This window comes from Vidua chalybeata, chromosome 6 (genome assembly GCF_026979565.1).
Source record: "Vidua chalybeata isolate OUT-0048 chromosome 6, bVidCha1 merged haplotype, whole genome shotgun sequence".
In the NCBI taxonomy this organism is placed as follows: domain Eukaryota; kingdom Metazoa; phylum Chordata; class Aves; order Passeriformes; family Viduidae; genus Vidua; species Vidua chalybeata.
This window is the reverse complement of record NC_071535.1, coordinates 62,991,052-63,017,406: the sequence shown is the minus strand read 5'-3', so window position 1 is coordinate 63,017,406 and position 26,355 is coordinate 62,991,052. Positions and strand designations below refer to the sequence as shown.

General features: G+C 46.4%; 2 protein-coding genes and 1 long non-coding RNA gene across 3 annotated transcripts; all 3 read right to left on the bottom strand.

Moving 5' to 3' along the window:
• Window positions 1-1,664: 1,664 nt before the first annotated feature.
• Window positions 1,665-12,271, bottom strand: LOC128789728 (uncharacterized). Its single transcript, XM_053945893.1, has 10 exons — window positions 12,107-12,271; window positions 10,640-10,750; window positions 10,059-10,127; window positions 5,293-5,402; window positions 4,315-4,400; window positions 4,172-4,230; window positions 3,935-4,070; window positions 3,526-3,632; window positions 2,851-2,992; window positions 1,665-2,221 (listed from the first exon to the last, which is right to left on the bottom strand). Exons 1-9 carry the CDS (start codon window positions 12,269-12,271, stop codon window positions 2,942-2,944), a joined length of 894 nt encoding a protein of 297 aa, XP_053801868.1. The 3' UTR covers window positions 1,665-2,221; window positions 2,851-2,941.
• A 2,245-nt stretch (window positions 12,272-14,516) lies between these two features.
• On the bottom strand, window positions 14,517-24,960 carry LOC128789727 (uncharacterized). The gene is made up of 10 exons (XM_053945892.1): window positions 24,853-24,960; window positions 23,471-23,581; window positions 22,892-22,960; window positions 18,145-18,254; window positions 17,167-17,252; window positions 17,024-17,082; window positions 16,787-16,922; window positions 16,378-16,484; window positions 15,703-15,844; window positions 14,517-15,073 (listed from the first exon to the last, which is right to left on the bottom strand). Exons 1-9 carry the CDS (start codon window positions 24,958-24,960, stop codon window positions 15,794-15,796), a joined length of 837 nt encoding a protein of 278 aa, XP_053801867.1. The 3' UTR covers window positions 14,517-15,073; window positions 15,703-15,793.
• A 233-nt stretch (window positions 24,961-25,193) lies between these two features.
• LOC128790230 (uncharacterized) lies at window positions 25,194-26,240 on the bottom strand. Its single transcript, XR_008431667.1, has 3 exons — window positions 26,081-26,240; window positions 25,973-26,000; window positions 25,194-25,865 (listed from the first exon to the last, which is right to left on the bottom strand). It is a non-coding gene; the product is annotated as an uncharacterized LOC128790230 (long non-coding RNA).
• Window positions 26,241-26,355: the final 115 nt, after the last annotated feature.

Genomic DNA, 26,355 nt, shown 5'->3' with positions numbered 1-26,355 from the left:
AAAATCTCTTTTCTACGTAGCTCGTTTGTATACCTCCTCACAACTAACCTTATCCTTTACAAACACTAAATTGCAAATCAAAATCTTACACGTAACATAAACTCTTCAAATAACATTTATACACTCATACCCCAAATTACAGGTAAACCACCAAAAGTAAAATTACTCAAATCATTACAAACAAATACTTGTACAATATTTAGTTACAAAACAACCCCCAAACCACAAAGAAGTTACCTCAAAACAGCAAACCTACAATTTAAAACAATTAACCCACTAAGACCAAACATAACAATAATACATATAAAAAAAAAAACAAAACAAAACACACACAAAAAAAAAAAAACAAAAAAAAAAAAAAAAAAAAAAAAAAAAAAAAAAAAACAAACAAAAAAAAAAAAAAAAAAAAGAACACCCACCTAAAAATACCCAATCACTCCAACACAAATTTACTTCTCAGGATCAAAATCGTACAACCTTTTAACAACCTAATTCTATTAGTTCTACATCTCTTTTAACACCTAAAATAACTACAACTCACACTTGAAGCACATCAAATGAACTTACTTATTAACCAACCAAATCAAACAATAACACATGTATAACGTTAAATAAATTACTGCCAAATATGAACATCTTTAAACATACTACCTTACAAAATAAAACAACTGTTCATTTTTTATTATTCACACACAATCATAAATAGAAAACATTTTTAAAAATATATAAATTGATGAAATCACAAGAAATCAATTTACAAAAACATTACTAATTTTTTTTAAAAAATTAATCAATCACACATAAAAAATAACTAAATAATATTTTCAAAAATTAAAACATCGCTGAATAACTTAAATCATTATTAAAAACTAAAATACTCATCTTATTAATAATTACTGCTTTTTATCTCCCCTACCGATTTAAATTTTTACATAGAACTCTACAAAAATCCTTAACAAGTAGATTTATAACTTACATTTTAAAACATATATAGATAAACATACTTAACAGGAGTGATCTACACACCAAACAAGTAAACTAACCAAAAAAACCCTAATAAAATACTAATATATTCATAACACAAAAACCCAAAATCATTAACATAAAAACCCATACGAACACATGAAAATACCTACAGTAAAAAAAAGACGTACCTTAATGAACAATATTCACACCTTAATAATTCATTATAAACTCTTACCAATTAATGATTAACATGACTTGATACCAATAAAATACAAGAAAATGTTACTTTAGCCAATAAGCAGAATAAAATGTTATACCTAATAACTTAAAATCGCACTTTATTAAAAATAGAAGACAGTAAAGCAACGTATCATAAAAACTCCCATTATTATCACTACACAGATATAGATAGATACGCATATATCTATATACAGGTAGATCATATACCCATCTCAACAGCAGCATCTGGGATCGATTCCTGTTTTCTCTCTTGTCTCCTAAATTTATTAGCCACAAAGGATGGAGTAAGGAAATCATTTTATTTATCACCTGGTTCTCCAGAAACCTGAAAAACAAAATGAAACAGAACAAAAAGAAAAAAAAAGAAAAGAAAACCACATTTGAAAGGCAGATCCTCACCAGCAGCTGGTCCATCTCCTACAGGGGACCATATTCTAGGGCACTTTTGGTGCACTTGCCTGAACCTGTCAGGGCACTCTGTGCTTGCAGAAGAGATTTTTTTTGTCAGGGAGAGGCAAGGGGAGGAGAAGTAACGTTCTAGACAGCTCAAATCCATTACTGTGCCACTTCCTGTGCAGCAGGTCCTGTGACAGGATGGGAACTGAGGCTGCTTGAAATTTCAAAGCTAAAGACACCAGCACAAGGTGTCCTTTTGCTTTGTCAAGGAAGTGATTCCCAAATCACACAGCCCCCCCACCATCGTCCCTCCCACCACCACCTGAAAGCCTCTTGATTCTCTTCTCAAAAACACAAGGGACACCTCAGCGTTCAGCAAGTTCTGCCAGTGCAGCCCTCGGTGCCCCCGTCTCCAGGTCTGTCCCCCTTGCTTTCATCCTCAGCCACGTCATTCTTCAGCCGTGGACAGGAAATTGTCCCCATGTCTCCCGTACTTGGCTGGTTACCTTTTCTCTAAGCCGTGCAGGACCCACGAGAGGAGGCTGTGATCCTCTATCGGCTCATGGGCAGCTCTAGAGGTGACACGGGCAGCACTCTGTCGTATCTCCAGAATAGGACTCTGAAACAGAAAATGCAACTTGTTCTTTTACAGCCAAGATCTGATTATCTAAAATAAAATGAGCAATTTGGCTGGTACCCGATCAACTTCCAGCTAAAATGAACACCGCCTGTTCTCAGCAACTCCAGAGAAGGAAAGACATTCTCCCTTCAACGCTTCACACCACAGGTGCTGCTCTTACAAGAAGTATTCAGGTAGCAAGACAATTTTCTCTTTTTGTCCGAGGTTTTGATACCTGAAATCCTCAGGGTGGATGCTCCCAAACCTGAGAGCTCCCGGCAGGCGAGTTTCCCTCCTGCCGAAGCACTGTGCAGGTGACAAACGTGCTGGCTGGGGAATAGAGACCCCAAAAAGAAAAGACCCCGACTGCAGGAGCAAAACCACGGCACCCACGTGAGGCTCCACGATGGCAGGAACCGGTCCCAGTTTCGGGGGATAAGGATGGGACTGGTTTAGACACAACCTAAATTATTTCCCCCTCCACACATCCACAAAACCAACAAGGAACAGATTTTCAAGAGGACCAAGGCAGAATCAGCTGCTCCTTTCTGTTTTGTACTTGAGATCTTGAGGCCATACAAGCTTTTGTGGTTTGGGGTATTTGGGAACTGTTCTTTTTAAATTCTTACCTGGGAGCCCTGGTCACACAAAGGACTGCTGAGAAAGGAAAGAATGACCCGGAAAATCCTCTGGTAGACATAGAGCTCACAGCAATGTTTGTCACGCAGCCCTTCCCCAAGAAATCTGAGGATCCACTCGTGCTGTTTTGTACTGGAAGCCATAAAGAAAAATACCACCGTCAGACATTCAGACATTTCCAAAGGATACATGCTCCTAAGAGCACAAAACCCCGGTTCCCTCTGAGTGCCAGCTCAGGAATTACCACAGCTTCTTCTGGACTTCTCAATTTTCCATTCCTATCAAATTTAATCGCTAACATCCATTGGGAACAGTCAGTCTGCAGCCCAAACATGCAGTGGAAATGGAATTTTAGAAGTTGCTGTTTCTAAAATACTTCAGTTGAACTCAAAGTTACTAGCCTAAACTCAAAGAGGAATTGTAGCTAGCCGGGGCAGAACATTCTTTTCTTGTGCTCACAGAGCATACACAGCACAACTCCTTGTGCGCTAGTATTAAGAAGACAACAAAAACCTCACAGAAATAACATTTTGAATTCCTACATGAAACATAAGAAAGACGCTTCTAATTAACTACCCGTGGGAGAATGAGCTTTCATTGTATTTTTGCGGCTGTTTCTAATACATTTCTGAAGAATTACTGGGTACCTAAAATGGGACTCTTACCTCAAAATCAAAACTGTAGAAAAGCTGGAGAAAACCTGGTACCTTCCTCAGGTCCAAATACCGGTGTGACAGAAGGAATCTCTTTACCCTTATGTACACGTGCTCCTCTGTAAAGAGAAAAGGTTGGCATGGTGGAGGAGGACAGCGCTCCCAATCCACAAGCACGGACGACAATTCCTGGAAGCTGCAGTCAGTGAGCGTGCAGCGCTCCGAGCTGGGAGAACAGCCCGGCAACTGCAGAAGGCCTTTGCTCTGAGGCGCATTCCCATTGCTGCCCACCCTCCCCTTCTCTTGCCCAGGAGGAAAAGCTCAGGCAAGAGCGCACGAGCACAGAGCAGGTGAGGGGATCGACACTCCCCAGGGCTCTGTTTTTCACCCCAGCAGTGACACACGCAGCACGTCCCAGTACCTGGCTTCAGGATCTGCTGTGCCACACGAGCAGCGCAGAGGGTGAGGGAGAAGGTGAACCTGAGGCTTGGCTGCCTGATTCCGTTCTGCACGGCATCCAAGAGATACGGCAACGGCAAGGGCCCAGGGAGAGAAGCCTGAAGCACAGCCCAAATGAACACAGCGGGAGCAGGAAGACATCGATCAGCTTCCGGGACATTTCACGGGTCACACAGGTAGGAGCCCCAATTCAGCAAACCTGAGGCTTTGGCGACGTCAGGATCAAAACACCCGGAAACCTGTGAGAAAGAAACCGAACTGCAGCCGGCTAAAAGCCGTCCCTGCCTCAAACTCCTTCAAACAACTTGCTCACGAGGAGGCAGGGATTGATTCAATACTCACCAGCCCATCTGGCCAAGGTCAGAGCTCTGTGCCCACCCAGGACACGGCAGCCAGCAGGGACCCTTCTCCCACTCTCCAGCACGGACCTGTGAAGCCAGGGAGAAGTTTACAGAACAGAAGCAGCCAGAAGATGCTCTCTACTTCCATACGCTCTCTGATCGATCACTCCCAAGGAAAGTCCCCACGGATCGGAAGCAACCACCTCTCATTTCTCCTCCGCAATCATCACTGCCTTGCCTTTCTGTGCGTTTCCTCCCGTGCCCGTCCCCAGAGCACATTAAGTCCATCTTTTGTTCCCAACCGCAGCTCTCCAGCACAAATGCCACTCCTCACACACACAAAGCAAACGGTCATCTGCTTCAGCTTTTGGCTTAGAAAGTAAGAACCTCAGCGCGTCCGCCTACGTGATTAAAACACAGAGACGCACGGGTGGACATAGATGGAAAGCTTTTCAGGAGAGAAAAGAGCTGATTCGCTAGCACACTTCCATACAGCTTCAGAAAAATCAGAATCCATAGCAACTCCTAAGACCCCTGCTGAGGAACCCAGCCCTCCTGGGGACACCCAATGCAGCAGCTACGGGAAAAGCATGGGAAAAGCCAAACTTGGGGTGAAAAAAAGATGACATCAATACAGCAGCCTGTAAAAAGCCTTCACCCAGCAACAGTGGGAACCAGTCCCATTTGCTCCGTCCCTGCTTTTTGGGATGACACAAACAGGAAATGAAAACACGTGAAACACAAGGCACACCTATAGGGTGTACCAGGTGCTCCTTTTGGCAGCGTGGATGACAAAGGTCTCTCTGCGCACTTACAGGCAGCCCGGTTGCAATCCATCCTTAGCCCAAGCCTTCCTCGCCTCCCATTCGCCAGCGCTCTGCTCTGGCCTTTGGAGCGCTGGCCCCGTCCTCCCGCAGCAGCACGGCACCGGAACACAGCGAGGCAAAGCGTGCCGGAGCCGCCCGTGCTGTCAGCGTACCTGTCAGCTGCCGGCGGTGGGCAACTCCGGCCCTGCGGGCAAGGGGGAGACGGCTCGGGCACCTCCAGCGGCTGCTCTGCCCCGATGCTTTCGCGTTCTCCTGCATTTCCCTGCAGCGGAGGGGGTCCGGGACGGGGGCGGATCGTGTCAGAGTGGAGACGGCGGGGAAGCACGGGGAGGCGGCGGGAACGCGGCGGGACGAGACAGCGACGCGGCGGGACGGGGACGGCTCGCTTGACCTTCCAAAGATGGCGGCAGGAGGGGCGGGGAAAGCCGGGGCCCCGCTCCGCCGCCTGCGCGCCGCCCCGGCGGCATTTTCCGGCACGCGGTCGCTTCCAGCGTCTAGAGAGGGACGCGCGCGGGGATCGGGAAAGGGGAGTGCAGCCCTGTTCCGACGCCGCTCGCCCCCCGCCCGCCGCCCCCGGCCCGTGAGCGCTGCGACCGCGCCTCCGCCGCCCGCCGAAAGCGGCCCCGCCGGGCCGCCCTCGCCGCTGCCGTTCTTCTCGGTCATCGGGTCCCTTTGCTCTCCCGAATCTCCTTCACCCCTCCCCTCTATTTACAGACACCGCCCCGCTTGCCGCTCCCTCCCGCGCCTCGCCCTTCCCACGCTCGGCAGCCGTCCTTCCCCCCTCAGCCGGCACCCAGCGGCGAGGGGCAGGGCGCTGGCTGGGGGGGGCTGCAGTACCGCTCTCTGTCCACAAGGCGGCAGCACCGCCGCCGGCCACAGCCGGGGGCTGCCGCTCGCCCGGAGGGAAGGGAGGCAGAAAAGAACAGGGGCGATCCCCTTGGAAAAATCCTGAAAAATAAATGGCCCAAAACCACCCGCACACAAACTAAAACACACTGCCTCTAACCCAATAAAACCCCTCCAAAATCCTTTTCTTTTAAACTCTCTAGAACTATCTTTCATATTTATACTTTTCACATTCCCATTTATCATGTATATTGATGCATGATGTTATTTCGATTCTATATTAAATATCTTCTTCCTATGACTTCTATTTATTTATATTTTATCTTTTTATATATCCAGCTATATTAATATACATTTCTATATTTATATTGCAAAAATAGTTCTGTTCTTTAAAATAAAAGCCCTGCCTGTAACCAAATTCTAGCTCTATGATATTAATATTAACGATCTCTTATTTAAAAGAAAAATGCTGCCTGAAACCCACCCGCCCGCGGCGCAAGTGCGGCAACAGCCCGTGTCCGCAGTACTGGCAAGGCCGCGGGAAATCCCGGCGGGGCGGCCCCTGCGTGGCGCGCGGGCAGTGCAGCACGCGGACCACGATTTTCCCGCGCTTTTTTTTTTTTTTTTTTTTTTTTTTTTTTCTATCCGCCATATTGAGAAGGTCAAGAGTGTCCCGGCCGCCGCGACACTTTCAAGATGGCGGCCGCGTGAGGCCCTCGGAAGGGAGAGGCGTTTTTGCCGATGCCTGTCGGCGCCCGCTCAAAACCTGACCGCCCGCGCAGCCGCTGAGCTCACAATCCGTGGCCACGACACGGGAAAAAGCGAAAAAAATCCCGCGGGGCGGCGCCGGCGTCAGGGTGCCGTGCAGGCAGTGCAGTAGACAGACCGAGGTCCTCCTTTTTCCCGCCTTTTTTGCCGCCATATTGGGAAGGTCAAGCGAGTCCGCGACAACCCACTCCCAAGGTGGCGGCCGCGGGAGGACCTCGGGCGAGGGCTGCACTACTGCACTCTGGCCACAAGGCGGCGGCACTGCCGCCCGCCCTGGGGCTGCAGGCGGGGAAGGCGCGCAAAGAAGAACAGGCGCGACCCCCTTCAAAACATCCTCTGCAATAAATGCCCCTAAACATCCCGCACGAAACCGAAAAACACCGACCAAAAAAAAAAAAAAAAAAACCCTGCCTCTAACCCAATAAGAACCAAAATAAAAAATCTTTCCTTTTAAGCTATATTTCAATCTATATTATTTTTATATTCTTTATATTTATATTCACATTTTGATTTAAAATGTATACTGATGTATAATGATAATTTGATAATTTCTTACATTCATTCATATTACTTAAAGTTTATTTTATTTTCTATTTTTATGCATGTCTTAATATATTGATTACATATTTCTATATTTGGATTGATATTTCTAAAAGGTTTATATTGTTTATAATAAAACCCCTGCCTCTACCCAAGTCAAAACCTAAAAAAAAAACCCCTTTCTTCTAAACTGTGTTTAAATTTATCTATGTTTTTCGCATTTCTATTGAAATTTGCATTGTAAATGTAGATTGATGGATGGTGTTATTTATATTCTATATCTTCCTATTACTTATTTTTATTTACACTTTATATTTTTTATCTATCTTTATACATTGATTATCTATTTCTATTTTTAGAATTATATCAAAATAAAATGTATATTCATATTTTTTAAAATAAAAACCCTGCCTCTAACCAAATAAAAACCAAAGAAGCCCTTTCTAATTTATTTTATTTCTATTTTTAATTTTTATAATAAAAGCCCTGCCTACTACCAAATAGAAAAATTTAAAAACCCCTTTATTTTAAACTATATTTGAATATTTTTCTATTTATGCTTTTGATATTTATATTTATAGTTTCTTACATATTATATTACAGTATATTGATGTACTATATTTAGATATATAAAATATATGACATGTCATGTGGTATAATAAGACATATACAGTATAATATCCATTATGTATTGTATCAATTTCTATGATTTTGTATTTTATATCTATCTACATATATTAATTATACATTTCTAGATTGATATTTTCTATGGATTTGATTTATATGTATAATCTATATTCATATGTACTTATATAAACATACTCTAAAATACTCTATAGAGTATAAAATACTCTATATCAAACATTAGAACATCTTACGGTGATAGATAATATTATTTATGTTACATGTTCTATTTATATGTATTCTATTTATATTTAAAATGGAAGTTTTATATTCCCATTTTTATATTTCTAGATTTGTTTTCTTACATTATAGTTATAGTTATAATTTTGCATTTAAGATCCAATACCTAAAACTAAAATGCCAATACAAACAGCAACAAATTCCCACCCATACCGTCCAAAAATATTAGAATGGCTCCACCAGCCAACCAACTACCAGCAAAAAAAACCCACACTACACTCTTTTCACTAACAATTCTTATCACATCACAAAAATTAAACAAAAATGAAAAAAAAAACCTATACAATCCCACACAGCAAATCACAAAACCCACTAAAAAAAAAAAAAAATCCAACTAACTTACTAAACTCCAAACCCTACAACAGACCCTGAACGTTACTAAAAAAAAAAAAAAAAAACAAACAAAAAAAAAACTCTACCTCAACACTAACTCATAAAGAGAACCCAATACGCTATAAAATAAACTTAAAAAACCACCAAACCAATTACCGATATAAAAAAATCTAAACCACTAAGAAACAAAAAAATCACCACCCAAATAAAATAACTACCGAAAAAAATCCACCATATAAACAACCATGTTCCCAAAAATAAAACGAATAAAAACCAGCAACCAAATACATCAAACTACAAAAAAAAAAAAAAAAAAAAAAAAACCAAAAAAAAAAAAAAAACTTCAATTAACAACAACAAAAAAATGATTCCTAACTCAATAAACCCATAATGCCTCAAACCATCATCAAAACTAAAATACCACCTGGAAATAAACACCAAGCCAAAAGATAAATGGAACCATAAACAATATCTCCCAGATTCTCTGCAACAACAAAACATACACGACAATCAAACATACCAAATGAATAAAACCTCTAGAATACAATCAACAATAATGCAATGACCAATATTACAAAAACCTCACTAATTAACTACAGGACACTGCCTCAAACCCACCAAAACGAACACTACATACTCACGCTAATAAAAGCCACCACAATCCAATTAAAAACCTAACCGCTACTTCATGCCACGACCCATAAAAAAACATTGTAAACCTTAAAATATAGAATTTTAAATTATCTTTTTATAATATAAAAATATTATTTAAAAACCCAACCAAAAAAATCAAAACAAATCAAAACAAAAAAAAATCCACCAAATTCCACAAAAATGAAATCCAACAACAAAACTCAATCCAAATAAATCCTTGCCATCAGCACCTGAACCAAGAACCATAACATTCAAGAAGTACACCATGTCCCTTAGCATACACCAAGCACGAACAAAATAAAACGATACAATCAATTCCTAAGAACCACCTCCAAAGCGCTACACCAAGGACCTTCGGAAAATGAAAAGCCGCGCTGCCGGCAGCGGGCGGAGCGCGGCTCCCGGCAGGAAAGCGGCTCCTGCGGCAGGCAGAGGCGGCGCCGCGCCGGGAGCCCCCCGCCCGCTCCCCCTGCCCGGCGGGGCCGGCACCGGGCCCAGGGGGCCCCGGCGGCGCCCGAGCCCCGCGCCCGGAGCGGACGGAGCGGCCGGCACCGGCCGGCACCGGCGCAGCGCCCGCGCCGCCTCTCCCGCCCGCCGGCCCGGCAAAGCTCCCCTCGGCTCCGCACGCCTCGCTCCGGCGCGGCTCCGGCAGTCCCGCGCCAGCCCGGCCGCGCCCAAGTCCCCTTCCACCTCGGCAGCTCCCCGGGCAACGCCAGCAGCTTCCCGCGCCACAGCCTTGGCTGCCGGGCCAGGGGCACAAGAAGCGCCCTCCAATGCAGCGGCACAGCCCGATCCCAACCCTTCAAACGCTGCGAGAGCTGCAGCCTCCTTCAATTCAACCCCCGGAACTTACGCCACACTCAGGTGCTCGCCTCACTTCAACAAGGGCAAATAAATGTGTTCTCCCCTTCAGTTTCAGCCCCTGTAAGAGCAGAAAAGAAGGGCTTGTCCTCAAATGAAATCCCTCAAGTTGTGGGAATCTTTCAAACCAGAGGGTTTTGGGAAAGCTGCAAAAGGCAGGCCTCAGAAACAGCAGAACTGCGATTCGAGCTAAGCATAAGATTTGTCAGCAGAAAAATTATATAAGAAGTAGAGGTGAACTACAAATAGAACAATGGGCTGTGTATTGTCGATTCCCTGACACCCCTGGGATACCCCTAACATCCTGGAAAAGGCAGCTTTTCCTTCAATCAATACCCTCAAAACCACACGTGAAAGGGGATCCCCCACCAGTTCAGACACGGTCAATAATGGAAGACAAGTCGCTACCCTCAATTTGAATTTCTTTCCTACTCAAAATACTTTTTTTTATTTTCTTTTTTTTCTTTTTTTTTTTTTTTTTTTTTTTTTCTGGGAGCACCGGGGAGGGATTGGCAAGATGAAATTTAAAAGGGAAAGGAGAAATGTCCCCGCTACAAATGCACATGGGCTCACCTGTTTGGCTGCCGCTACCTGGCACAAAGGTTTGTCCCTCGGCACCTCCTCTGAGCAATGCTCCAGGTATCCAAGTGCGTATCCAGGTGATCCCCCAGACCCTGTCCGAAGCTGTCACCGTCCTTCCAAGGACAGCCCCAGGAGCCACCCATAAACTCCTCTTCTCCAGCAGCTCCCTGTAAAATCAGCTGAGGCAAAGCCCCTAAAACAGCCGCCGGCAGGAGCCGGCCCCTCCTTATCCTCACAGTTCACACCTGGGGCTGCTCTGGCTTTCTTTCCAAATGAATTTAGAGACAAATTCCTATTTTTACCAATACCTATAAAAACGAAGCACTTGACAGGATGTAGTATTCTACACACCCCCCTCGGGGGGACGGCACCCGGCATGACCCCCCTCATTCGCCACCCACCTGCTCCTCCGCCGCAGCGTGCCTCCCTCTCCTAGGGACCTTAGGGTGCCCCAAATGACACCAGAGCCCCGAGTCTTCACCCCTTTTTCCTGGCCCCCAAAGAAGGCACAGAACGAGTCTTAACTGCCCTGGACAGCAGCCCAGCACTTGCTTCCATCCCTTTCCACATGTACATCCCCCCCGAAAGGGACTCTGCCGCAACAAGAAAAGGGGGCAGCCCCCAGAAGGGTCGAAGCTCCTGCCCAGCCTCGCTGTCACGGGCGAGGGGCAGAGAGAGGGAGCGGCAGAGACGGCGGGGACGCGGCACGGACGGCACGGCACAGAGCGGGGGCCGCTCTCAGCGCGATGCCGGCAAAGCCGCAGGTCCGGCGGGGCCGGGCGGGGTTCGACCGGCACGGGGGGATCCGCCGAGAGCCTCCGGCCCCGTGCGGGGACTCCCGCAAGGGCCCAGGGGCGCCGGGCTCCGGCCCTCTGGGCTTTATTCTCCGGCGCTCCCGGCCCCGCGGCTGCGGGGAAAGAAGGAACGGGGCGACGGGAAGAGAAGAGGGCTAGCAGGGCATGAGAAAGGGTAGGGAGGGAGGTCGGGCTGTGGAGGAAAGCGGGAGGGCAAGGGAAAGGCCGGGAGCGGGGAAGAGGGATGGTGCACAGAGGAGGGAGAGAAGAGGAATAGAACGGAGGAGCGGGATAGGGACAGAGCAGGAAGGAGTGGGGGGGGGGGGGGGGGCGCGGGGTGTCGGGTTTGCGAGGGAGAGGAGGGGAGAGGGTCTGCGGACAAAGAACAGGAATACGGGGAGGAGGAAGGAAGGATGGAGGGGGGGACGAGAGGGGAGGCCGAAAAGGGAGAGAAAGGGGTCGGCTTTGGGGAGAGCGGGAAATGGGGGAAAGAGAGAAAGAAGAGGAATACGGGGAGGAAGAAGGAGGGGTAGAGAGCGGGACAGGACGGGGAGCCTCAGAGAGCCCCGACTCCACCCGAGCCCGCCCCGGCGGCCCGCCCTGCTCGGGATGCTGCGCTCGGCGGAGCTCGGCTCGGTTCGGCCCCGCTCGGCTCCTCGCCTACACTCGGGCTGTTCTCCGCTAGACTCGGCTGGATTCGCCTCTTCGGCGCAGCTCGGCTCGGCTCAACTCGGAGCCGCTCGCTCCGTTCGCCTCGGCTCGGCTCCGCTCGACTCGGCTCGGCTCCGCTCGACTCGGCTCGGCTCCGTTCGGCTCCGCTCGGCTCCATTCACCTCCGCTCGACTCGGCTCGGCTCCGTTCGGCTCCGCTCGGCTCCATTCACCTCCGCTCGGCTCCGCTCGGCTCCCCGCGGCAGCGCGCCTCCCGCGCACGCGCACAGCTCGCCGCTCTCCTGCCGCCGAGCCCCGCGCCCGGCCCGGCCGGCGCACGGAAACCCCCGCGCCACATTAGACCCAGCAGTTTCTGCGCTAAACCCTTTCTGTCCTAGAAGGAGATAACTTCTCTACCTCCTTCGTCTCCTCAGTTTTCTTCTTGGATTTCAAAATCAGAGTTACAAAAACCTACTCACAACTACAAGATTTAGTAAGTAGCCAATAATGTAGTCCCGTCAATTTCATAACCTACAGAACACGTTATACTTATGTTTCCACAATTTAAAAAAAAAAAAAAAAAAAAAAAAAAAATCACACAAGAGTCCTACTCACTGTGTCAAGCCTTATTTAAAACACACCAAAGGAAAAAAAAAAAAAAAAAACCCAACCCCGAAAGAAATAGTTCCACAACCAAAACAGAACAAACAAGTAACACTAAAACCCCACGTCCAAATACGCTCTGTTTATCAGTCACCAACCCGAAAAATCTCTTTTCTACGTAGCTCGTTTGTATACCTCCTCACAACTAACCTTATCCTTTACAAACACTAAATTGCAAATCAAAATCTTACACGTAACATAAACTCTTCAAATAACATTTATACACTCATACCCCAAATTACAGGTAAACCACCAAAAGTAAAATTACTCAAATCATTACAAACAAATACTTGTACAATATTTAGTTACAAAACAACCCCCAAACCACAAAGAAGTTACCTCAAAACAGCAAACCTACAATTTAAAACAATTAACCCACTAAGACCAAACATAACAATAATACATATAAAAAAAAAAAACAAAACAAAACACACAAAAAAAAAAAAACAAAACAAAAAAAAAAAAAAAAAAAAAAAAAAAAAAAAAAAAAAAAAAAAAAAAAAAAAGAACACCCACCTAAAAATACCCAATCACTCCAACACAAATTTACTTCTCAGGATCAAAATCGTACAACCTTTTAACAACCTAATTCTATTAGTTCTACATCTCTTTTAACACCTAAAATAACTACAACTCACACTTGAAGCACATCAAATGAACTTACTTATTAACCAACCAAATCAAACAATAACACATGTATAACGTTAAATAAATTACTGCCAAATATGAACATCTTTAAACATACTACCTTACAAAATAAAACAACTGTTCATTTTTTATTATTCACACACAATCATAAATAGAAAACATTTTTAAAAATATATAAATTGATGAAATCACAAGAAATCAATTTACAAAAACATTACTAATTTTTTTTAAAAAATTAATCAATCACACATAAAAAATAACTAAATAATATTTTCAAAAATTAAAACATCGCTGAATAACTTAAATCATTATTAAAAACTAAAATACTCATCTTATTAATAATTACTGCTTTTTATCTCCCCTACCGATTTAAATTTTTACATAGAACTCTACAAAAATCCTTAACAAGTAGATTTATAACTTACATTTTAAAACATATATAGATAAACATACTTAACAGGAGTGATCTACACACCAAACAAGTAAACTAACCAAAAAAACCCTAATAAAATACTAATATATTCATAACACAAAAACCCAAAATCATTAACATAAAAACCCATACGAACACATGAAAATACCTACAGTAAAAAAAAGACGTACCTTAATGAACAATATTCACACCTTAATAATTCATTATAAACTCTTACCAATTAATGATTAACATGACTTGATACCAATAAAATACAAGAAAATGTTACTTTAGCCAATAAGCAGAATAAAATGTTATACCTAATAACTTAAAATCGCACTTTATTAAAAATAGAAGACAGTAAAGCAACGTATCATAAAAACTCCCATTATTATCACTACACAGATATAGATAGATACGCATATATCTATATACAGGTAGATCATATACCCATCTCAACAGCAGCATCTGGGATCGATTCCTGTTTTCTCTCTTGTCTCCTAAATTTATTAGCCACAAAGGATGGAGTAAGGAAATCATTTTATTTATCACCTGGTTCTCCAGAAACCTGAAAAACAAAATGAAACAGAACAAAAAGAAAAAAAAAGAAAAGAAAACCACATTTGAAAGGCAGATCCTCACCAGCAGCTGGTCCATCTCCTACAGGGGACCATATTCTAGGGCACTTTTGGTGCACTTGCCTGAACCTGTCAGGGCACTCTGTGCTTGCAGAAGAGATTTTTTTTGTCAGGGAGAGGCAAGGGGAGGAGAAGTAACGTTCTAGACAGCTCAAATCCATTACTGTGCCACTTCCTGTGCAGCAGGTCCTGTGACAGGATGGGAACTGAGGCTGCTTGAAATTTCAAAGCTAAAGACACCAGCACAAGGTGTCCTTTTGCTTTGTCAAGGAAGTGATTCCCAAATCACACAGCCCCCCCACCATCGTCCCTCCCACCACCACCTGAAAGCCTCTTGATTCTCTTCTCAAAAACACAAGGGACACCTCAGCGTTCAGCAAGTTCTGCCAGTGCAGCCCTCGGTGCCCCCGTCTCCAGGTCTGTCCCCCTTGCTTTCATCCTCAGCCACGTCATTCTTCAGCCGTGGACAGGAAATTGTCCCCATGTCTCCCGTACTTGGCTGGTTACCTTTTCTCTAAGCCGTGCAGGACCCACGAGAGGAGGCTGTGATCCTCTATCGGCTCATGGGCAGCTCTAGAGGTGACACGGGCAGCACTCTGTCGTATCTCCAGAATAGGACTCTGAAACAGAAAATGCAACTTGTTCTTTTACAGCCAAGATCTGATTATCTAAAATAAAATGAGCAATTTGGCTGGTACCCGATCAACTTCCAGCTAAAATGAACACCGCCTGTTCTCAGCAACTCCAGAGAAGGAAAGACATTCTCCCTTCAACGCTTCACACCACAGGTGCTGCTCTTACAAGAAGTATTCAGGTAGCAAGACAATTTTCTCTTTTTGTCCGAGGTTTTGATACCTGAAATCCTCAGGGTGGATGCTCCCAAACCTGAGAGCTCCCGGCAGGCGAGTTTCCCTCCTGCCGAAGCACTGTGCAGGTGACAAACGTGCTGGCTGGGGAATAGAGACCCCAAAAAGAAAAGACCCCGACTGCAGGAGCAAAACCACGGCACCCACGTGAGGCTCCACGATGGCAGGAACCGGTCCCAGTTTCGGGGGATAAGGATGGGACTGGTTTAGACACAACCTAAATTATTTCCCCCTCCACACATCCACAAAACCAACAAGGAACAGATTTTCAAGAGGACCAAGGCAGAATCAGCTGCTCCTTTCTGTTTTGTACTTGAGATCTTGAGGCCATACAAGCTTTTGTGGTTTGGGGTATTTGGGAACTGTTCTTTTTAAATTCTTACCTGGGAGCCCTGGTCACACAAAGGACTGCTGAGAAAGGAAAGAATGACCCGGAAAATCCTCTGGTAGACATAGAGCTCACAGCAATGTTTGTCACGCAGCCCTTCCCCAAGAAATCTGAGGATCCACTCGTGCTGTTTTGTACTGGAAGCCATAAAGAAAAATACCACCGTCAGACATTCAGACATTTCCAAAGGATACATGCTCCTAAGAGCACAAAACCCCGGTTCCCTCTGAGTGCCAGCTCAGGAATTACCACAGCTTCTTCTGGACTTCTCAATTTTCCATTCCTATCAAATTTAATCGCTAACATCCATTGGGAACAGTCAGTCTGCAGCCCAAACATGCAGTGGAAATGGAATTTTAGAAGTTGCTGTTTCTAAAATACTTCAGTTGAACTCAAAGTTACTAGCCTAAACTCAAAGAGGAATTGTAGCTAGCCGGGGCAGAACATTCTTTTCTTGTGCTCACAGAGCATACACAGCACAACTCCTTGTGCGCTAGTATTAAGAAGACAACAAAAACCTCACAGAAATAACATTTTGAATTCCTACATGAAACATAAGAAAGACGCTTCTAATTAACTACCCGTGGGAGAATGAGCTTTCATTGTATTTTTGCGGCTGTTTCTAATACATTTCTGAAGAATTACTGGGTACCTAAAATGGGACTCTTACCTCAAAATCAAAACTGTAGAAAAGCTGGAGAAAACCTGGTACCTTCCTCAGGTCCAAATACCGGTGTGACAGAAGGAATCTCTTTACCCTTATGTACACGTGCTCCTCTGTAAAGAGAAAAGGTTGGCATGGTGGAGGAGGACAGCGCTCCCAATCCACAAGCACGGACGACAATTCCTGGAAGCTGCAGTCAGTGAGCGTGCAGCGCTCCGAGCTGGGAGAACAGCCCGGCAACTGCAGAAGGCCTTTGCTCTGAGGCGCATTCCCATTGCTGCCCACCCTCCCCTTCTCTTGCCCAGGAGGAAAAGCTCAGGCAAGAGCGCACGAGCACAGAGCAGGTGAGGGGATCGACACTCCCCAGGGCTCTGTTTTTCACCCCAGCAGTGACACACGCAGCACGTCCCAGTACCTGGCTTCAGGATCTGCTGTGCCACACGAGCAGCGCAGAGGGTGAGGGAGAAGGTGAACCTGAGGCTTGGCTGCCTGATTCCGTTCTGCACGGCATCCAAGAGATACGGCAACGGCAAGGGCCCAGGGAGAGAAGCCTGAAGCACAGCCCAAATGAACACAGCGGGAGCAGGAAGACATCGATCAGCTTCCGGGACATTTCACGGGTCACACAGGTAGGAGCCCCAATTCAGCAAACCTGAGGCTTTGGCGACGTCAGGATCAAAACACCCGGAAACCTGTGAGAAAGAAACCGAACTGCAGCCGGCTAAAAGCCGTCCCTGCCTCAAACTCCTTCAAACAACTTGCTCACGAGGAGGCAGGGATTGATTCAATACTCACCAGCCCATCTGGCCAAGGTCAGAGCTCTGTGCCCACCCAGGACACGGCAGCCAGCAGGGACCCTTCTCCCACTCTCCAGCACGGACCTGTGAAGCCAGGGAGAAGTTTACAGAACAGAAGCAGCCAGAAGATGCTCTCTACTTCCATACGCTCTCTGATCGATCACTCCCAAGGAAAGTCCCCACGGATCGGAAGCAACCACCTCTCATTTCTCCTCCGCAATCATCACTGCCTTGCCTTTCTGTGCGTTTCCTCCCGTGCCCGTCCCCAGAGCACATTAAGTCCATCTTTTGTTCCCAACCGCAGCTCTCCAGCACAAATGCCACTCCTCACACACACAAAGCAAACGGTCATCTGCTTCAGCTTTTGGCTTAGAAAGTAAGAACCTCAGCGCGTCCGCCTACGTGATTAAAACACAGAGACGCACGGGTGGACATAGATGGAAAGCTTCTCAGGAGAGAAAAGAGCTGATTCGCTAGCACACTTCCATACAGCTTCAGAAAAATCAGAATCCATAGCAACTCCTAAGACCCCTGCTGAGGAACCCAGCCCTCCTGGGGACACCCAATGCAGCAGCTACGGGAAAAGCATGGGAAAAGCCAAACTTGGGGTGAAAAAAAGATGACATCAATACAGCAGCCTGTAAAAAGCCTTCACCCAGCAACAGTGGGAACCAGTCCCATTTGCTCCGTCCCTGCTTTTTGGGATGACACAAACAGGAAATGAAAACACGTGAAACACAAGGCACACCTATAGGGTGTACCAGGTGCTCCTTTTGGCAGCGTGGATGACAAAGGTCTCTCTGCGCACTTACAGGCAGCCCGGTTGCAATCCATCCTTAGCCCAAGCCTTCCTCGCCTCCCATTCGCCAGCGCTCTGCTCTGGCCTTTGGAGCGCTGGCCCCGTCCTCCCGCAGCAGCACGGCACCGGAACACAGCGAGGCAAAGCGTGCCGGAGCCGCCCGTGCTGTCAGCGTACCTGTCAGCTGCCGGCGGTGGGCAACTCCGGCCCTGCGGGCAAGGGGGAGACGGCTCGGGCACCTCCAGCGGCTGCTCTGCCCCGATGCTTTCGCGTTCTCCTGCATTTCCCTGCAGCGGAGGGGGTCCGGGACGGGGGCGGATCGTGTCAGAGTGGAGACGGCGGGGAAGCACGGGGAGGCGGCGGGAACGCGGCGGGACGAGACAGCGACGCGGCGGGACGGGGACGGCTCGCTTGACCTTCCAAAGATGGCGGCAGGAGGGGCGGGGAAAGCCGGGGCCCCGCTCCGCCGCCTGCGCGCCGCCCCGGCGGCATTTTCCGGCACGCGGTCGCTTCCAGCGTCTAGAGAGGGACGCGCGCGGGGATCGGGAAAGGGGAGTGCAGCCCTGTTCCGACGCCGCTCGCCCCCCGCCCGCCGCCCCCGGCCCGTGAGCGCTGCGACCGCGCCTCCGCCGCCCGCCGAAAGCGGCCCCGCCGGGCCGCCCTCGCCGCTGCCGTTCTTCTCGGTCATCGGGTCCCTTTGCTCTCCCGAATCTCCTTCACCCCTCCCCTCTATTTACAGACACCGCCCCGCTTGCCGCTCGCTCCCGCGCCTCGCCCTTCCCACGCTCGGCAGCCGTCCTTCCCCCCTCAGCCGGCACCCAGCGGCGAGGGGCAGGGCGCTGGCTGGGGGGGGCTGCAGTACCGCTCTCTGTCCACAAGGCGGCAGCACCGCCGCCGGCCACAGCCGGGGGCTGCCGCTCGCCCGGAGGGAAGGGAGGCAGAAAAGAACAGGGGCGATCCCCTTGGAAAAATCCTGAAAAATAAATGGCCCAAAACCACCCGCACACAAACTAAAACACACTGCCTCTAACCCAATAAAACCCCTCCAAAATCCTTTTCTTTTAAACTCTCTAGAACTATCTTTCATATTTATACTTTTCACATTCCCATTTATCATGTATATTGATGCATGATGTTATTTCGATTCTATATTAAATATCTTCTTCCTATGACTTCTATTTATTTATATTTTATCTTTTTATATATCCAGCTATATTAATATACATTTCTATATTTATATTGCAAAAATAGTTCTGTTCTTTAAAATAAAAGCCCTGCCTGTAACCAAATTCTAGCTCTATGATATTAATATTAACGATCTCTTATTTAAAAGAAAAATGCTGCCTGAAACCCACCCGCCCGCGGCGCAAGTGTGGCAACAGCCCGTGTCCGCAGTACTGGCAAGGCCGCGGGAAATCCCGGCGGGGCGGCCCCTGCGTGGCGCGCGGGCAGTGCAGCACGCGGACCACGATTTTCCCGCTTTTTTTTTTTTTTTTTTTTTTTTTTTTTTTTTCTATCCGCCATATTGAGAAGGTCAAGAGTGTCCCGGCCGCCGCGACACTTTCAAGATGGCGGCCGCGTGAGGCCCTCGGAAGGGAGAGGCGTTTTTGCCGATGCCTGTCGGCGCCCGCTCAAAACCTGACCGCCCGCGCAGCCGCTGAGCTCACAATCCGTGGCCACGACACGGGAAAAAGCGAAAAAAATCCCGCGGGGCGGCGCCGGCGTCAGGGTGCCGTGCAGGCAGTGCAGTAGACAGACCGAGGTCCTCCTTTTTCCCGCCTTTTTTGCCGCCATATTGGGAAGGTCAAGCGAGTCCGCGACAACCCACTCCCAAGGTGGCGGCCGCGGGAGGACCTCGGGCGAGGGCTGCACTACTGCACTCTGGCCACAAGGCGGCGGCACTGCCGCCCGCCCTGGGGCTGCAGGCGGGGAAGGCGCGCAAAGAAGAACAGGCGCGACCCCCTTCAAAACATCCTCTGCAATAAATGCCCCTAAACATCCCGCACGAAACCGAAAAACACCGACCAAAAAAAAAAAAAACAAACCCTGCCTCTAACCCAATAAGAACCAAAATAAAAAATCTTTCCTTTTAAGCTATATTTCAATCTATATTATTTTTATATTCTTTATATTTATATTCACATTTTGATTTAAAATGTATACTGATGTATAATGATAATTTGATAATTTCTTACATTCATTCATATTACTTAAAGTTTATTTTATTTTATATTTTTATGCATGTCTTAATATATTGATTACATATTTCTATATTTGGATTGATATTTCTAAAAGGTTTATATTGTTTATAATAAAACCCCTGCCTCTACCCAAGTCAAAACCTAAAAAAAAACCCCTTTCTTCTAAACTGTGTTTAAATTTATCTATGTTTTTCGCATTTCTATTGAAATTTGCATTGTAAATGTAGATTGATGGATGGTGTTATTTATATTCTATATCTTCCTATTACTTATTTTTATTTACACTTTATATTTTTTATCTATCTTTATACATTGATTATCTATTTCTATTTTTAGAATTATATCAAAATAAAATGTATATTCATATTTTTTAAAATAAAAACCCTGCCTCTAACCAAATAAAAACCAAAGAAGCCCTTTCTAATTTATTTTATTTCTATTTTTAATTTTTATAATAAAAGCCCTGCCTACTACCAAATAGAAAAATTTAAAAACCCCTTTATTTTAAACTATATTTGAATATTTTTCTATTTATGCTTTTGATATTTATATTTATAGTTTCTTACATATTATATTACAGTATATTGATGTACTATATTTAGATATATAAAATATATGACATGTCATGTGGTATAATAAGACATATACAGTATAATATCCATTATGTATTGTATCAATTTCTATGATTTTGTATTTTATATCTATCTACATATATTAATTATACATTTCTAGATTGATATTTTCTATGGATTTGATTTATATGTATAATCTATATTCATATGTACTTATATAAACATACTCTAAAATACTCTATAGAGTATAAAATACTCTATATCAAACATTAGAACATCTTACGGTGATAGATAATATTATTTATGTTACATGTTCTATTTATATGTATTCTATTTATATTTAAAATGGAAGTTTTATATTCCCATTTTTATATTTCTAGATTTGTTTTCTTACATTATAGTTATAGTTATAATTTTGCATTTAAGATCCAATACCTAAAACTAAAATGCCAATACAAACAGCAACAAATTCCCACCCATACCGTCCAAAAATATTAGAATGGCTCCACCAGCCAACCAACTACCAGCAAAAAAAACCCACACTACACTCTTTTCACTAACAATTCTTATCACATCACAAAAATTAAACAAAAATGAAAAAAAAAACCTATACAATCCCACACAGCAAATCACAAAACCCACTAAAAAGAAAAAAAAATCCAACTAACTTACTAAACTCCAAACCCTACAACAGACCCTGAACGTTACTAAAAAAAAAAAAAAAAAACAAACAAAAAAAAAACTCTACCTCAACACTAACTCATAAAGAGAACCCAATACGCTATAAAATAAACTTAAAAAACCACCAAACCAATTACCGATATAAAAAAATCTAAACCACTAAGAAACAAAAAAATCACCACCCAAATAAAATAACTACCGAAAAAAATCCACCATATAAACAACCATGTTCCCAAAAATAAAACGAATAAAAAACAGCAACCAAATACATCAAACTACAAAAAAAAAAAAAAAAAAAAAAAAAAAAAAAAAAACTTCAATTAACAACAACAAAAAAATGATTCCTAACTCAATAAACCCATAATGCCTCAAAACTAAAATACCACCTGGAAATAAACACCAAGCCAAAAGATAAATGGAACCATAAACAATATCTCCCAGATTCTCTGCAACAACAAAACATACACGACAATCAAACATACCAAATGAATAAAACCTCTATAATACAATCAACAATAATGCAATGACCAATATTACAAAAACCTCACTAATTAACTACAGGACACTGCCTCAAACCCACCAAAACGAACACTACATACTCACGCTAATAAAAGCCACCACAATCCAATTAAAAACCTAACCGCTACTTCATGCCACGACCCATAAAAAAAACATTGTAAACCTTAAAATATAGAATTTTAAATTATCTTTTTATAATATAAAAATATTATTTAAAAACCCAACCAAAAAAATCAAAACAAATCAAAACAAAAAAAAATCCACCAAATTCCACAAAAATGAAATCCAACAACAAAACTCAATCCAAATAAATCCTTGCCATCAGCACCTGAACCAAGAACCATAACATTCAAGAAGTACACCATGTCCCTTAGCATACACCAAGCACGAACAAAATAAAACGATACAATCAATTCCTAAGAACCACCTCCAAAGCGCTACACCAAGGACCTTCGGAAAATGAAAAGCCGCGCTGCCGGCACCGGGCGGAGCGCGGCTCCCGGCAGGAAAGCGGCTCCTGCGGCAGGCAGAGGCGGCGCCGCGCCGGGAGCCCCCCGCCCGCTCCCCCTGCCCGGCGGGGCCGGCACCGGGCCCAGGGGGCCCCGGCGGCGCCCGAGCCCCGCGCCCGGAGCGGACGGAGCGGCCGGCACCGGCCGGCACCGGCGCAGCGCCCGCGCCGCCTCTCCCGCCCGCCGGCCCGGCAAAGCTCCCCTCGGCTCCGCACGCCTCGCTCCGGCGCGGCTCCGGCAGTCCCGCGCCAGCCCGGCCGCGCCCAGGTCCCCTTCCACCTCGGCAGCTCCCCGGGCAACGCCAGCAGCTTCCCGCGCCACAGCCTTGGCTGCCGGGCCAGGGGCACAAGAAGCGCCCTCCAATGCAGCGGCACAGCCCGATCCCAACCCTTCAAACGCTGCGAGAGCTGCAGCCTCCTTCAATTCAACCCCCGGAACTTACGCCACACTCAGGTGCTCGCCTCACTTCAACAAGGGCAAATAAATGTGTTCTCCCCTTCAGTTTCAGCCCCTGTAAGAGCAGAAAAGAAGGGCTTGTCCTCAAATGAAATCCCTCAAGTTGTGGGAATCTTTCAAACCAGAGGGTTTTGGGAAAGCTGCAAAAGGCAGGCCTCAGAAACAGCAGAACTGCGATTCGAGCTAAGCATAAGATTTGTCAGCAGAAAAATTATATAAGAAGTAGAGGTGAACTACAAATAGAACAATGGGCTGTGTATTGTCGATTCCCTGACACCCCTGGGATACCCCTAACATCCTGGAAAAGGCAGCTTTTCCTTCAATCAATACCCTCAAAACCACACGTGAAAGGGGATCCCCCACCAGTTCAGACACGGTCAATAATGGAAGACAAGTCGCTACCCTCAATTTGAATTTCTTTCCTACTCAAAATACTTTTTTTTTTTCTTTTTTTTCTTTTTTTTTTTTTTTTTTTTTTTTTCTGGGAGCACCGGGGAGGGATTGGCAAGATGAAATTTAAAAGGGAAAGGAGAAATGTCCCCGCTACAAATGCACATGGGCTCACCTGTTTGGCTGCCGCTACCTGGCACAAAGGTTTGTCCCTCGGCACCTCCTCTGAGCAATGCTCCAGGTATCCAAGTGCGTATCCAGGTGATCCCCCAGACCCTGTCCGAAGCTGTCACCGTCCTTCCAAGGACAGCCCCAGGAGCCACCCATAAACTCCTCTTCTCCAGCAGCTCCCTGTAAAATCAGCTGAGGCAAAGCCCCTAAAACAGCCGCCGGCAGGAGCCGGCCCCTCCTTATCCTCACAGTTCACACCTGGGGCTGCTCTGGCTTTCTTTCCAAATGAATTTAGAGACAAATTCCTATTTTTACCAATACCTATAAAAACGAAGCACTTGACAGGATGTAGTATTCTACACACCCCCCTCGGGGGGACGGCACCCGGCATGACCCCCCTCATTCGCCACCCACCTGCTCCTCCGCCGCAGCGTGCCTCCCTCTCCTAGGGACCTTAGGGTGCCCCAAATGACACCAGAGCCCCGAGTCTTCATCCCTTTTTCCTGGCCCCCAAAGAAGGCACAGAACGAGTCTTAACTGCCCTGGACAGCAGCCCAGCACTTGCTTCCATCCCTTTCCACATGTACATCCCCCCCGAAAGGGACTCTGCCGCAACAAGAAAAGGGGGCAGCCCCCAGAAGGGTCGAAGCTCCTGCCCAGCCTCGCTGTCACGGGCGAGGGGCAGAGAGAGGGAGCGGCAGAGACGGCGGGGACGCGGCACGGACGGCACGGCACAGAGCGGGGGCCGCTCTCAGCGCGATGCCGGCAAAGCCGCAGGTCCGGCGGGGCCGGGCGGGGTTTGACCGGCACGGGGGGATCCGCCGAGAGCCTCCGGCCCCGTGCGGGGACTCCCGCAAGGGCCCAGGGGCGCCGGGCTCCGGCCCTCTGGGCTTTATTCTCCGGCGCTCCCGGCCCCGCGGCTGCGGGGAAAGAAGGAACGGAGCGACGGGAAGAGAAGAGGGCTAGCAGGGCATGAGAAAGGGTAGGGAGGGAGGGAGGTCGGGCTGTGGAGGAAAGCGGGAGGGCAAGGGAAAGGCCGGGAGCGGGGAAGAGGGATGGTGCACAGAGGAGGGAGAGAAGAGGAATAGAACGGAGGAGCGGGATAGGGACAGGGCAGTGGGGGTCGGGTTTGCGAGGGAGAGGAGGGGAGGGTCTGCGGACAAAGAACAGGAATACGGGGAGGAGGAAGGAAGGGTGGGGGGGGGGGGGGGGACGGGAGGGGAGGCCGAAAAGGGCGGGAAAGGTGCCGGCTTTGGGGAGAGCGGGAAATGGGGGAAAGAGAGAAAGAACAGGAATACCGGGAGGAGGAAGGAGCGGTAGAGAGAGGATCATGAGAGGGAGCCTCAGAGAGCCCCGACTCCACCCGAGCCCGCCCCGGCGGCCCGCCCTGCTCGGGATGCTGCGCTCGGCGGAGCGCGGCTCGGCGAAACTCGGCTCCGCTCGCTGCGTTCGGATCAATTCGGCTCGGTCCGGCTCAGCTTGGATCCGTTCCATTCCCTGGGGGCGGCGCCGCCTCCCGTTCAGCGCGCACAGCTCGGGGCTCTCCTGATGCCGAACCCCGCGACCGGCCCGACCGTCGCACGGAAACCCCCCGCGTAAGATTAGACCAAGCAGTTTCTGTGTTAAACCCTTTTTGTCCTAGAAGAAAAAAACTTATCTACCTCCTGCGTTTTCTCATTTTTCTTCATTGATTTCAAAATCTGAGTATAAAAAAACTTCCCCTAAAAAGCATTTGTTAAGTAGTCAAGAAAGTAGTCCCGTAAATTTCATAACCTGAAATATACTTATGTTTCCACGAAAAATAGACCACACAAGAGTCCTACTCACTATGTCAACCCTCATGTAAAATGCTTAAAAAAAAAAACAAAACCAAAACAACCCAAGATAAAGAATTCCACAACCAAAACAAAACATACAAGTAACAGTAACTAAAACCACCCATACAAACACACCATGTTTATTGGTCACCAATCCTAAAAATCTATTTTCTAAATGCCTTGTTAACTATACCTCTTCATATCTAACCTTATCCCTCACAGAACTCAAACAGTAAATACAAAAATTCCTCCACATAACATAAACTTAAACTAACATTTATACACTCATATCCCAAATGACAATTAAATTACAATACTACAAATTACAAAAGACATTAAAAATAAATCCATGAAAAATAATTACATACAAAAAAATAAACAAATAAAAAAACCCTGAAACCACAAAGAATTTACCTCAAAATATCACACCTATAATTTAAAACAATAATATATCAAAAACAACACAAAATACCCACACATTCCAACAAAAATTTAATTCACAATATCAATTCCCACAGAAGTGAAAACCGGGGTCCAGTGGCCACTTGCGGATGTGGTCTCGTTGTAACAGAAGCGGACCGCCTAGAGCACGCAAACAAGAACGGAGCCTAAGAGCTGCACCGGGAATTGAGACCGGAGCAAGAACAACTGCTGCCTGCCACCGCTCACTGCTCACCTTACCCACTTACCTTGACCGCTAGTATCTGGCTTTAGTTCCTAAAAATAACAACAAAGAAAATAGCTGTAATACAGAGGCACCATTTATACTCCCCCTGCAAAGACAAACGGTGACTGACCTTCTCGGGGGACCCCCCTCACCCGGGACGGGGCCCTCTGCCACGGATTCCATCTGGCTGCATCTGAAAGAACGTTAGGACAAAAGTCAGAGCACTGCAGGATAACTTAACAGCTCCAGATAGCCTTCATCAATCTACAGATCCCATCTAGAGTCCAAATACACCCCACATTACAAATTTCCAGGCCCCAGGACACGCCCCATTCTAGACCTACACCAGGCTATGCAGCAGGGCAGAGCAGCTCCAGACCAAATACCCAGACACCCGTGACACAG

Bases quoted from the DNA above. Each gene is read 5' to 3' on its own strand.
- LOC128789727 (XM_053945892.1), bottom strand. From the start codon at position 24,960: ATGGAACGGATCCAAGCTGAGCCGGACCGAGCCGAATTGATCCGAACG. The intron at 17,253-18,144 runs GTACGCTGACAG...CTGGCTTCACAG, and splicing joins CCACCGCCGGCAGCTGACAG to GTCCGTGCTGGAGAGTGGGA. The intron at 15,845-16,377 runs GTAAGAGTCCCA...TATGGCTTCCAG, and splicing joins TCTACAGTTTTGATTTTGAG to TACAAAACAGCACGAGTGGA.
- LOC128789728 (XM_053945893.1), bottom strand. From the start codon at position 12,271: ATGGAGCCGAGCGGAGCCGAACGGAGCCGAGCCGAGTCGAGCGGAGCC. The intron at 10,751-12,106 runs GTAGGCGAGGAG...GGACGGTGACAG, and splicing joins TAGCGGAGAACAGCCCGAGT to CTTCGGACAGGGTCTGGGGG. The intron at 3,633-3,934 runs GTACTGGGACGT...TTCTCTTTACAG, and splicing joins ACAGCAGATCCTGAAGCCAG to AGGAGCACGTGTACATAAGG.